This window comes from Zeus faber (genome assembly GCF_960531495.2).
Source record: "Zeus faber genome assembly, chromosome: 12".
NCBI classification, from domain to species: Eukaryota; Metazoa; Chordata; class Actinopteri; order Zeiformes; family Zeidae; genus Zeus; species Zeus faber.
Genome location: NC_137196.1, coordinates 24,019,534 through 24,032,222, shown reverse-complemented (window position 1 = coordinate 24,032,222; position 12,689 = coordinate 24,019,534). Strand labels below are relative to the sequence as shown.

Below are 12,689 nucleotides of genomic sequence, written 5' to 3'. Positions count from 1 at the left end.
ATGATTTGCCGACTGACTGGCTGCCGGCGAGCGCCGCAGCTGTTCCCCGACTGGTCTTCTCCCGCCCAGCTGTTTGCCTGCCATTACCAAATTATTCTGCTTCCACATCGACGTGGCAGCGCGGCGGGCTCTCAGCTGCCGCCCTGAAATATTTGCCGTAATGCCACAATGCCCACGTAAAGCTGAAATGTATTTATTTTTTTAACCTGCAACCTGATATCCATCCATCTGGCTCGGCGTAATCCCTCTCGCTGCGGTGCATTTGAGAGCTCATGGGACAAATTTCGAGTGCCCTCTTCGGTGGAAATGGCGGCGGCGGCACCCGTGCGTGCGCTCGCTCATCCACTCGTCTCTCCACATGTAGATACTGGAGATGGTTTTTAACCCCCGACAAAGTAGCATTGTGTTTATCAGAGCTGCGTTGCGCCCAGCTGCTCCTGTTGTTGCCCGGACTTTTGTTTTGAATCCCTCTGCTGTAATAATCTTTCGACCCCCCCCCTGCTCCTCCTCCGCTCTATTTTTGACTGGAATAAACGCTCCGTCTGTTTGTGTGTTGCAGGAAGTGTCCAGATGGATTCGACTGCTTAAGAGTCGGAAGGAATCCCAACTATGGTTATACCAGTTTTGACAGCTTTGGCTGGGCTTTTTTGGGTCTTTTCCGACTTATGACACAGGACTACTGGGAGAAACTCTTTCACCAGGTGCAATTTTTTTCACACTTTCCCCACAAGTTGGTTGTTTGTTCCCATTTCAAAAGATAACGGTCATATGTGCGAAAGATTAATAAATTATGATTTAAATAAAAACTATGATTTTTCTGTAAAATTGTAAATATTTGTTTTGGACATGTGATGCCTATATAATCAATACAAATTGACATGAATTTAATAAAATCTTTACTTTTCATCAGTAGCTGTCATAAGGACAATAATGTCACCTATAATGATATCCTACTCAATTCAAAATATTTCTAAGATAATGAAACCTTTTCTGTCATCGATACTAAAAATCACCAATAGTTAATATATTTCAGCTGACGTTATTCAGAGCTGTTGCCAAAATAGGTGTCATATATTTATGTTCAGGATATATTAATCAATATTCTCTTTATTTTAGAAATTATGTTATTTATACATAATTAATGTATAACAATACTCTACAGCGGGTTTTTTTTAATAAACCTGCTTAAGATGTGAAGTTCTCCATAGTGACGTATGGCCTCCCTTTCAGACCCTGCGTTCAGCAGGGAAGACCTACATGGTGTTTTTCGTGCTGGTCATCTTCCTGGGCTCTTTCTACCTGGTCAACCTGATCCTGGCCGTGGTGGCCATGGCCTACGAGGAGCAGAACCAGGCGACCATCGCGGAGGCCTGGCAGAAAGAGAGGGAGTTCCAGATGGCCATGGAGCACCTCCGCAGAGAGCAACGGGTAGCTGTAGGCATTTCAGCTTTTTAATAACCTTAACTAACTACTTCCGTGTGTGTGTGTGTGTGTATGTGTGTGTGTGTGTGTGTGTGTGTGTGTGTGTGTGTGTGTGTGTGTGTGTGTGTGTGTGTGTGTGTGTGTGTGTGTGTGTCGGAGTGCTTACAGGATTGAATCGCTATTTTTCAACCCAGGCCTCATTAAAGTGTTTATCGTTAATGTTTATCATCATTTATAACTGTTCATAGCACAACCCAGCTCAACTCTTCTTCTTCTACCGCTCTGCAGTGCCAACGTTTTTTTCCAGTTTTTTTGACTTTCGCATTTTTTGCAAATCAGCTCTTTTGGCTGCGCTCAATGTAGTGCACGCATGCACGCTTTTGGTTGCTAGGCCTTTAGCAGGGTTGTAATCGAGGGAGCGGGCAGCGTTACTATCTTATATGTTATTAAAGTAAAAGAAAAAATTATTATGAAAATTAGACTGCTGACACTACTTTTAACAGGAATATTGATTATGGTATTAAGTTTTTCAGTTCAGTTGGCTGGTATGAAATATTACATTATCATGTCTTGTAGGTGATATTTATTGGCCATAACTCATATAATATATCATATGTCTCATATACTGTATCTTCACTCCATTTAAACACACACCTGGTTTGCCCCCTTGGTAGGAAACCTGTTTCCATGACAGGGATTTCCTTCCAAGGCCCCGATAAAACCCGTAAGGACGTGTTGTCTTGGGGAATTGGGACACCACTAAGATCAGCTTCTCCTCCATATTGCACAAGTGCTTCCTGTCTAATTCACCTCTTGTTCCTATTGGCCCGGCAGGGATTGCGTCACGGTCTGCCGTGCCACCCTGTGATACTTTGGCGCCTGCGCTTTGCTCGCCGCAGATTCTGTGCAGCACAAGCAATACACACCAATAGAGTTTAGAGTCCTGTGTGAGGGCCCATAAGAAGTTGTGTATCTTCCTGGTGGCAGCCTGCCGGAGCAATGTATGGATTTACTTTGGCAATTGCAAAAAGTGGTTTACAACTTGAAAAAAATACACATTTAGCCTTGGTGAGACGCTGCGACAGAGTGGTCATTATCTCAATAGTAAAGCTTCGTCCGTGCTGTCATGAGGTAAAACTGATGGGAATAGACATTTCAGGGCCGGGCGTTAGAAAAATAGCAAACATGTCCTTCAAAAGATTTTTTTTTCTCACCCCCTGAAGTTGGCGGCAAAAAAACAAGCACAGGAGACGGACTCGATCCTCGGCCCAGAGTTGTCCCCGTTCTGCCAGAAAGGGGGAAGCACGCGGCGGAGCAGCAGGCGGAGGCGATCGCACCGGACGCTCTCGGAGGAGACGGCGGAGGACGCGGAGGAGTTAGATCCGCTGGACGAGCCGATGGTACGGTGCTTAAAACCCTGTCATTGGATCAGACGTGTCAAAAACTAGGAGAGTCAGGTTTTCTTGAACGGCGTTGTTCTGGCATCGGCGGTGTTCCCAGATCGCCCTATTTTAACCCGGTATCGGTCCGATGCCCGGCACCAGCATCGAGGCGCCCCCTAATAGGAACCCCTCTCTGTCTCCCCAGCCTCCTCTGTCTCCCCTGCCCGTGCACCCGCTGCTGGCCACCCTGTCCTCCCACCCGCTCAGTACCCGGCGGGGGAGCCAGGCCAGCATATTCAGTTCGTTCCGGCAACGCAACAACTCTGAGGCCGACTTCGGGGACGACGAGTACAGCATCTACGGCGAGGCAATGAGGAGCCGGGCCAACTCCACGGTGACGCCCTGGAAGAGGCGGACAGGCAGCGTGCGGAGCCACTGCTCCCAGGTCTTCACGCCCAGCCTCAACATCAACGGGCGACTCAACATCTCGCTGGACCAGAACGGAGTCACCGCCGTGGGCCTGCTCACCCCCACCTCCATGCCCGCGTACAGCATGGAGAAGGTCAAGGAGGACACGGTGAGGGCCACGCGCAGAAATGCGTGACGAAAGCACCGTGCTGTTTTCAGACTTTCCCGCACACGCACACAAACACAAACACATTCACAGACACTCAGGCCTCAAAATGTCATGTTAAAGTGGTGATCCATAAAATGATATTGTTAAAAACAATCCTATATTTGATATTTGTCCCATATTTTTCGAGCTGCCACTACAGCAAGAAAGAGGCACTCACTGTATTTTCATTATGCATGCACTCCTCTATCTGCTGTTCCCACCGTTGGTGGCGGGGTCCGCCTTTTCAAGAAAGAACTGATCAGGCATGAACAACAAGTGCAGCCTCGGTGAATTTGATAAACCGGCATAGCTACGTTTGGTCAGGAAACTATCGATATGGATGAACATTCACACAAAGGATGCAGCATGAAAAAAGCAGATGACAAATTAACAGATATCCCCAGCACCTCATGCGACCAAAAAAACAAAACAAATCAATCGGTCAAAAGAAGGCCCACTGTACTTTCGGGAAAAGGAAGTGACCGAGCAAAGATGAGGGTAAACCTGGATGTTGCAAAGATTGGACTTCTTTTTACACAGTTACTAACTAACAACCAACGCTATATGAGGAAGGTACTTCCCCAAGGGCCCCACCTTTAAATCACCTGTGTGTGTGTGTGTGTGTGTGTGTGTGTGTGTGTGTGTGTGTGTGTGTGTGTGTGTGTGTGTGTGTGTGTGTGTGTGTGTGTGTGTGTGTGTGTGTGTGTTTGTGTGTGTGCGTGCGTGCGTGCGTGCGTGCGTGCATGCGCGTGTTTTTCCCCGCCGCTCGCGTCCCAGGAGTGCTCCCCTGCGTTGGAGACGGCGCTCAGGCCCGCTCCCCAGCCGTCCCCTACGGTGACGGAGCCTGGCCCAGTGCACAGGAATAGGGGGCTGAGTTCCGTCAGCTTCTTCAGCGATGCCCTGGATGGTGAGAATCAAATAAGAGGTCAGAGGTTACTTACTGAGGGTCTCTTAATCCCCTCTGATTGAATGAATGCCTTTTTTGCACCCACACCACCCACAACACCAAGTGTCCTCATATTCCGATCTCAATCAGTGTTTTGCTGCTAGATCCCCCTCTGTTTCATGCCACACACTGGTCTGGAATGGCTCTGTTTAAAAACAAATCCCAAAGGTTAGAAAAAGAGTAATTACAGTCTGTATTGAGTATAGAGTACAGGAGACGGCTTAACCTAGTGGTCTGAGTGATTGTGGATCCTGTGTTAGATCCTAGACAGGAGTCAAAGTGTAGATCTTCTTCTTTCGTTTTGGGCTCCTTTATAGGTTATTTCTTATCACCTGATTGTTAATGAGGGTCAACCCAGATGTTGCAAAAAATCGAACTTAATTTTACACAGTCACTAATGAACAACCAATGCTATATGAGGAAGGTACTTCCCCAAGGGCCCCCCGCCTTTAAATCCTCATTCACGCGTGTGATTTTTATAAAAAAAAAAAAATGAAAAAGTACAATCCCTGATGTGCAATGTGTTAAAATATGTCCAATACGCTTAGTACTCTGATTCCTATTTATGGTGTTTTTTCTATATATTTATATTGTTAATAGTGCTTACCCTTATATTCTCTCTATTTCCTGCTGTCCCCTTTTTTGCTGCTGTAACAATGTCAATTTCCCCGTTGTGGGACTAATAAAGGTTTATCGTATCTTAGAGAACATGCATCATCATCATCATAGTTAAAAAAAAAAAAAACGTTTTTTAAATGGAGCCAGCGCAGACTGATGTTCGGTTCGAAAATAAAGTCAACGAGGCTTTTCTTTTTTTGCTGCCTTCACACACACGTTCTGGTCTCTCGTCGCAGAGTTGGAGGAGTCGAGGCAAAAGTGCCACCCGTGCTGGTACACGTTTGCCAAGAAGTACCTGATCTGGGACTGCTGGCCGTGGTGGTTGAAGCTGAAGGAGTGGGTGAAGTTCATGGTGATGGACCCCTTCCTGGACCTGGGCATCACCATCTGCATCGTCCTAAACACCCTCTTCATGGCCTTGGAGCACTACCCCATGACCGACGAGTTTAATGGGATGCTGTCGGTGGGCAATCTGGTGAGAGGGGTGTTGACGTCATGGGGGCCTGCGGCTCGGCGGGTTGCCGGGGACGCGCAGTTTGCAATCTCTTTTTTCTGCAAAGTGCTCAGATAGTGTCGGGCGGGTGGAGTGGACTCAGAGTGTCATTCGAGTGCAGTAAAACCACACAGGGCCTGTCTCACGACAAAAGAACACGTCGCTCAGATGACGTGTCAGGCTACTTGTCTCTAAAACAGATAATAACATGACATGAGTACAGCAACACTCATTTAGTATAAAGAAAAATACTATTGTCAGACATGACAGTATCATCGCAGCCTTTGTGATTTACAAATAAGTAATTTGGATTGTATAGCTTTTGCAGTTGTGAAGGATGAATTAGTGAGTGAGTATTTATTTAGGCGAGGACTGGTAAAGCTGAGAACCCTCCCTTTTTATTTATTTTTTTCTAGTTTTCAATACACCTTTTCGGTGCACAGGACATTAGGACGCGAGAAAATGTAACAGTTAACAAGGCTTCCATCAGCTGTGGGCAGGGTCCTCCAGGATTAAACGCAGGTAAAAGCGCTCCTCTCTTCTCTTCCCTATGTCCCTTGCAGGTGTTCACCGGGATCTTCACGGCGGAGATGGTGCTGAAGGTGATCGCGCTGGACCCGTACTATTACTTCCAACAGGGCTGGAACATCTTTGACGGCATCATCGTCTGCCTCAGTCTGATGGAGCTGGGGCTCTCCAACGTGGAGGGGTTGTCTGTCCTGCGCTCATTCCGGCTGGTAATGGAAAACCGTTGGTATTCACCGTCCCCCTCCCCCAGCCCCGCATTTAAGATGTCCCTTTTCCGTTGCGGCGTCCTCGTTAATCGCGGCGGGATTTCGCCAAACGGGCATGAGACGAGCGGCGTGTATCGCAGAGCGATTATTTACACGGAGAAAGGAGAAACTTTGACCCGGCAACCGGCACTTTGTTGAACTCGGGGACAACTAATCTGCCCTTCCATTATCTAAATTGCGTTGTATCATCACTATCACCGAGATTAAAGGAGTGGGCGACTTGCGGATGTGATTCTATGCATTTCATCTCCCGTTTCCTTTCAAATTACGTTGCCCTGGATCTAAATATCATTGTGTGTGAGATACGTCTCTCGTTGATTAAACCTGCGGTACTGTATATTATCAGTGTGGCAACAGACGGAAGCCTTTGGGCAAAGGATCCGGGAGGTGCTTGAACAATGCATAAAAATATGTGAAATTCAAGCCTAACGTGTCAAAAAACATTTGAAAAGTTTCCGTAGATCCCAACACCATTCCAACCGTGAAATTGAATTCCAACACGGACTTGTTTTTTCACCTTTTCCCCCCTTTGTCAGTTGCGAGTCTTCAAGCTGGCCAAGTCCTGGCCCACGCTCAACACGCTCATCAAGATCATCGGGAACTCGGTCGGCGCCCTGGGCAACCTGACGCTGGTGCTGGCCATCATCGTCTTCATCTTCGCGGTGGTGGGCATGCAGCTGTTTGGCAAGAACTACCAGGACTGCGTGTGCAAGATCTCCATGGACTGTCAGCTGCCCCGCTGGCACATGAAGGACTTCTTCCACTCCTTCCTCATCGTGTTCCGGGTGCTGTGCGGCGAGTGGATCGAGACCATGTGGGACTGCATGGAGGTGGCCGGGCAGCCCCTGTGCATCCTGGTCTTCATGCTGGTCATGGTCATAGGGAACCTCGTGGTGAGTCCACACTTACGCCGGCCCCTCTATGTAATTTCATTTACCCCCGCCGTACTTAACGGGACTCGATCCGAAGATATATATTCGGTGTCTGTCGATGGAGATTGGCGACCGTGGCATGTCAGGGCGGAAAACTGTGGCAGCGGTCGGGTCCAAATGATGATGTCATGTGTAATCGGGGATTACATTGCTCCAATGAGAACCGGAGACTTAAAAATATGATGATGGGGCCCCGCTTGGCGCTTCATGGCTTCATTCTGCACTCCCGTATGATAAAGTATTTGATTTGCTATAGCTACTGGCGGCGTTTTCCCTTTAAGGTCTACACCGACATACTAGGAACTGAGAAAATGCCGCGTCAGGCGCCATGCAAACAGCAGTCGCAATAAGTATTCCCACCGGGCCGGAGTGGCTTCACTACTGCTCGACCCCCTGCAGGGTTTAATGCTCTATCCAATGAAGGAATCGTTGGCCCGCGTACCGCCGAAAGACCAGTTAATGACGCCGTGTGTTCTGAGCGGCGCCCTAAACATTTGAAGGGAGCGCGGCGTTGATGTTCAAACAAAGCTTCCGTTTCATGGCTTGGCATAAAAAATAAAAAAAACGTTTATTCCACCTCACCGCTCTGTTGGCACCATAAGATATACCGGTCGGTGCTTCCATACGGTGCTTTATCGTCCAGCTGTGTTCCGGAAGCTACGGTTTCATGAGAGTAGATTATTTTCCCAGAATCCCAGACAGCAGCAGTAACGAACTCATCGATGTTCTGTTATATTATCTGTAATACAGGTAGTATAATACAGCATGAACATTTCTTCAAGTGTTCAACTTCAACTTTTACGCTTTTCTCTATCATGTACAACAGTGATTTCCAAACTGGGGTCCCCAGAAATCTGGATGATTTATGTCGACTAACAGTCAAATATTGGCCCGGGAATGCACATTTGAGAGTTAAAATATAAATCAGAACACAATGTTATAATATGTTCCATGCCCTAAAAACCTCTTTCTCCCACAAAAATAGAACAAAGTAATACGTAATACAATATAAAAAATACACTGAGAAAAAATGGTGTTTAAATAGTCAGGTCTCAGATGGAATTATTGATCCCTGTGGTGAAATGCAGGAATCAGGTTTGATTTGGGGAGTCTCTGAGGTAAAAAGAGGTTGAAGGCCATTTTGGCAGAACCATTAACCTTTGGTGTAACCGAGGTCCAAACGAGGGAGGGGACTGGGTTTCAAACAGGGACCGGCTTTCCGCCGTACAGACCATGATGAGTGCATATTAAAACAGCGTAATATGCAGAGGTCCGCCTGGCGGTCGAGTCGGCTCCGTCATGTTATTGTTTCGAAACCCTGGAAAAGAGCGCGGCTCTGCGTGCGGAGCTCGAGGTTGGACGTGGATCAAACGCCCGTTCCCTCCGTGCCCTCTGTTCCCTTTGCCATTAAAACACTGGTTTTCCCACGTTAATCCCACAATCTGAAATATATCTGTCTGTCAACTGTTGCAAACTCGCCCTTAAAACGCCCTCAAAACCCTTTTTGTGAGTGATGAAATGAGAATGCTCCGTAGACCGCTACAGTATATTCACCCTTTTTTAAATTATTATTATCAAACATCTGTTCGCATGATAGCGGTATTAAATATAGTATTTACCTTTTCAATCCATCTTCAACAAAAACTTTTTATATCAACTCCCCGCTCTGGCAGTGTAATTACCATAATGCAGACCATTACTCTTACTGTGTTGCCTTATTAGTAAAAAAAAAAAAAAAAAGAACAAATGACAGCAGCGCTCCTTATGGACTTTTATAGATAGAGACCTCCCTCCGCGCATGAATCATGTGAAAGCTGTTTATCCCGGGGATTATCCAGGATGCTTCGGGGCGAGAAGGTCGAAGGGCATTCATCACTAATCACCTGCTCATGCTCCCCATCTCGGACTGGCTCCGGGGCCTGCCCCGGAGATGATCCCTACCAACTGTGCACAGCGCACGCACGCACTCACTCACGCACACAGACACACACACACACACACACATACACACACGGACACACGCACACACGTACATACGCACACCTAGTGCAAAGGTACGCTCAATGCCCCCGCGATATAAGCCGGTGGAAAGATGCCTTGGGAATGGGACATCTGTAACCACCGGCCCTCAAGGCCTGGATCTTGAAGCCATATGTACCTGATCTGGATTTGCCCGGGTCAAATCCTCCTGCATTTGCAAGACGGGATTCTCCGGTGTTGTCAGAACATACCGGGACATGATGTCTGCATTGTGCCTCCGGTGGCTGAGCTCGACTCGGTTCACCTCTCAGAATTATATCCGGGCAAACGCCCCGTCCGTGTATTTTTACGAAGGGTGCTTGAAAAGGTTTGATGGAAAGGCACTCGTGTGTTGGATCATCAAGTCAAGTTTAGTTTATTTATAAACCCCCCCCTATCACAGTTCTGTCCTAATGGGCTGCACCGGCTTCCCTTTTCGACGAGGGTCAACCTCTGTCAAGGTCAGAAAAAAACTTTGGGAATGAATGGAAGAAACCTTGAGAAGGGGCCACAATGGGGGACCGAAGCCTTCCAGGTCGGCCTGGAGGGCATTGGAATAATTAACCATGCAAACAAACAATACTATCTAATTTCCCATATAATATTCAGTATATAATGTCATTAATTGCAGTAAGAGATAAGGTATGAATAAAAACAAAACCAGACAGTGTTTTACATTGGTTCCTCTATATAGAGGGAAAAGGCATTTTTTTGTTATTTCTTTAGTTTTTCTGAAACCTTTCTGACCTATCACAGTAAAATAGTCTATCGGTATATTTTCAACCCATATGTATTGCGTGGTTCTAACCCTCCCCAGGTGCTGAACCTCTTTCTGGCTCTGCTGCTCAGCTCCTTCAGCTCGGACAACCTCTCGGCCCCGGACGAGGACGGCGATCTGAACAACATCCAGATCGCCGTCGCCCGCATCCACTCGGGCGTGACCTGGCTCACCACGCACCTGGTGGAGCTCTGCAACAGGAAGGGCCGAGGCAAGGCCGAAGAAGTTGACCAGGTCATCAAGCTGGTTGCCAACCACGTGGAGAGCAACGGCGGCGTCTTCGGGTGTTACGGTGAGAAGTACGTCGTGCCCGAGGAGGACAGCTACATGACCAACCCCAATCTGACCGTCATCGTTCCCATCGCGCCGGGGGAGTCCGATGTGGAGTTCGTCGAGGAGGAGGAGCTTTCCGAATCATCGGAGGACGAAGAAAACAAGCCGGTGAGATTCCTCCTCCCTGCACTTTCTGCCTCATGGATACCTGACTCAGGGGCGAATTCACCAAGAAATGAATTGCGGCCGCTGATAGAACTTTGAGTCGTGCATCTATTGCGCCCACCGTCCGCCTCATCTCAGCGTCCGGTTCACAAGAGATATTGCGCTGATGACATCACAGCGCAAACACGCCCATAAAGTTTTGCTGCCGGGTGCATTTCGCCCTTGTTCTGCGTCTGATCGCGGAGATGCGCGGATTCAAACACACCATATATTTTGATTAAAATGTACTTGTTATTTTTAGGTTTATGTTCAGTGACTATACTAAACATTGAAATAGCATAAGTACATCTAAAATAAAACTTTCTCTTCCTTCACAGTTCATTTATTACGTGAATAAAATGTGTATATATTAACATTTTTACTTAAGAAATTCTAGTTCTCTCTGAATCTTAATATTAAAATGTAAAATTATGACAGTTCACTAAATATATTTTTTTCAGTGCGGGCCCGTGCCGTGCCCTTTCAGGTTCAGCGGCCTGGCTCCGGAGGCCTGGTGTGTTCTCGAAACACAGGCGTATTTTTTTCTTTTTGCACGGCCCCAAAACTGTTCAGCATCGCTACCTTTCGGATGCCATGACGGTAATAATAATGATAATAATAATGTCAAAAAAACATTTACAGATTACTGGAGAGTCTGAGCGCGACACCCCTTACAAATGCACTTCAGTTACCATCAACTCTCTGCAGACACTCTTAACTGCGTGTGGCTATTACCGCCAGTGTTTGGGAATTGGACATTTTTTTGCAATGCGGCTCATTTGCAAATAGCACCGGCGCACTGAGATCCTATTTGCCTGGCAGCGCAGTTCGGGACGCATGATTTAGGCTTGGGCAGATTTGCGATTAAATTGTAAATCTTTGACATTGATGACGGACATTTATTTATTTTATTTTTTTACCTGCCAGGGAAGATCTGAGCATTGAAGCGGTGTAAGTGCAGTTTACCGTGTTCCGAAACTGGAGTGGAGAGGGTGAGAAAGAGAGAGGGAGAGAGGGAGAGGGGGAGAGAGGGAGCGGGGGAGCGAGGGAGAGAGGGGGAGAGGGAGAGGGGGAGAGAGAAAGGGGCCCCTCTCCACTCAGAGCTGTCGAGTAACCACTGGTGATCGGCTCTCGCTTCCCCAATCTACAGGCCGGTGCAGAGACGTTGAAAGGGGCAGGTGCTCAACATTTTATTATTTTTTTAAAAGGAACATGAACCCCCAGCTCCGGTTCCAGGCATTTCGCGGCGGAGGGAAGATCAAGGGCGCCCACGATGGTGCGCATCGGGACGCCCGTGATCTCCGCTGTCCCCACATCGCAGGTGCACTGAGGACACGTTCCTCATGGATAAACAGATCTAGGCCAGACAACCTGCTACCTCCATGCCCATAAAAAAAATAAAATAAAAAATGCACCTGATAAAAAGGGCACCACGGGGTCCATGGGGCATCAAGGGGCAAAGAGGCAGGTGCTCGGGCACCACCCCCCCACCCCCCGTACATGCCTGCTGCTCTATATGCAAATCTTGTGATTTTAACATAGCAATATATAATATCGTCTCATAGAGAAAGATTTAGATTTATTTTTGTTTACTTAGTTTCTCACTTGTATGGAAAATGAAAAAATAAACCTAACTCTGAGAATTTGAGGTTTTTTTCATTCCTCGTCCAGACAGGGGTGCACCAGGTGCGCGCTCCCGTGCCTGTCTTTTTTATCATAGATCTAGTTATTTTCACTTGTTTGTATGTATGAAAACAACATTTTTAAACACAACTGAGTCAAGGGACTGTCCTGTTGCGTCCCGTTCCCCGTGGCTTTCCGTTGCTATGGGACTTAATTTAGCAAAGCTTTTTGTGTAAATACTTTACGTGTAAATAATGAGTCCTGCTCTTCTGGAATGGGGAGACCGCATTTGCCACATGACATGACGTTCTATGCCCCCGTATTTAAATTTATTATTCATACATTTGGTGCAAAATTGGCCCCTTTCTATGCAAATAAGCCATCGTTGCAAAATGCGTCCAATTCACAAGCACCGGCGCTAACAACCACGGGGTGCCACGTCCAGAGTTTCCAGCGATCTGTAAATTATATTTAGACTTTATTATCATAATAATAATAATAATAATAATAATTATTATTATTATTATTATTATTATTTTGTTTTTTTATTTTATTTTTTTATTATTATTTTTTTATTTTATTTAATAGG

The 12,689-nt window shown here is 46.8% G+C and overlaps 1 protein-coding gene across 1 annotated transcript in view; it reads left to right on the top strand.

Moving 5' to 3' along the window:
- LOC307238618 (sodium channel protein type 2 subunit alpha-like) overlaps positions 1 to 12,689 on the top strand; it is a gene marked incomplete at its 5' end in the record, with an annotated part of 41,644 nt that overhangs the window by 15,267 nt on the left and 13,688 nt on the right. Inside the window, 9 exons of the mRNA XM_080011679.1 lie at positions 560 to 701; positions 1,231 to 1,428; positions 2,646 to 2,822; positions 3,010 to 3,381; positions 4,198 to 4,327; positions 5,221 to 5,459; positions 6,041 to 6,214; positions 6,808 to 7,164; positions 10,040 to 10,438. Coding sequence (XP_079867805.1) covers positions 560 to 701; positions 1,231 to 1,428; positions 2,646 to 2,822; positions 3,010 to 3,381; positions 4,198 to 4,327; positions 5,221 to 5,459; positions 6,041 to 6,214; positions 6,808 to 7,164; positions 10,040 to 10,438 — 2,188 coding nt within the window. The remainder of the gene's footprint in view (positions 1 to 559; positions 702 to 1,230; positions 1,429 to 2,645; positions 2,823 to 3,009; positions 3,382 to 4,197; positions 4,328 to 5,220; positions 5,460 to 6,040; positions 6,215 to 6,807; positions 7,165 to 10,039; positions 10,439 to 12,689) is intronic.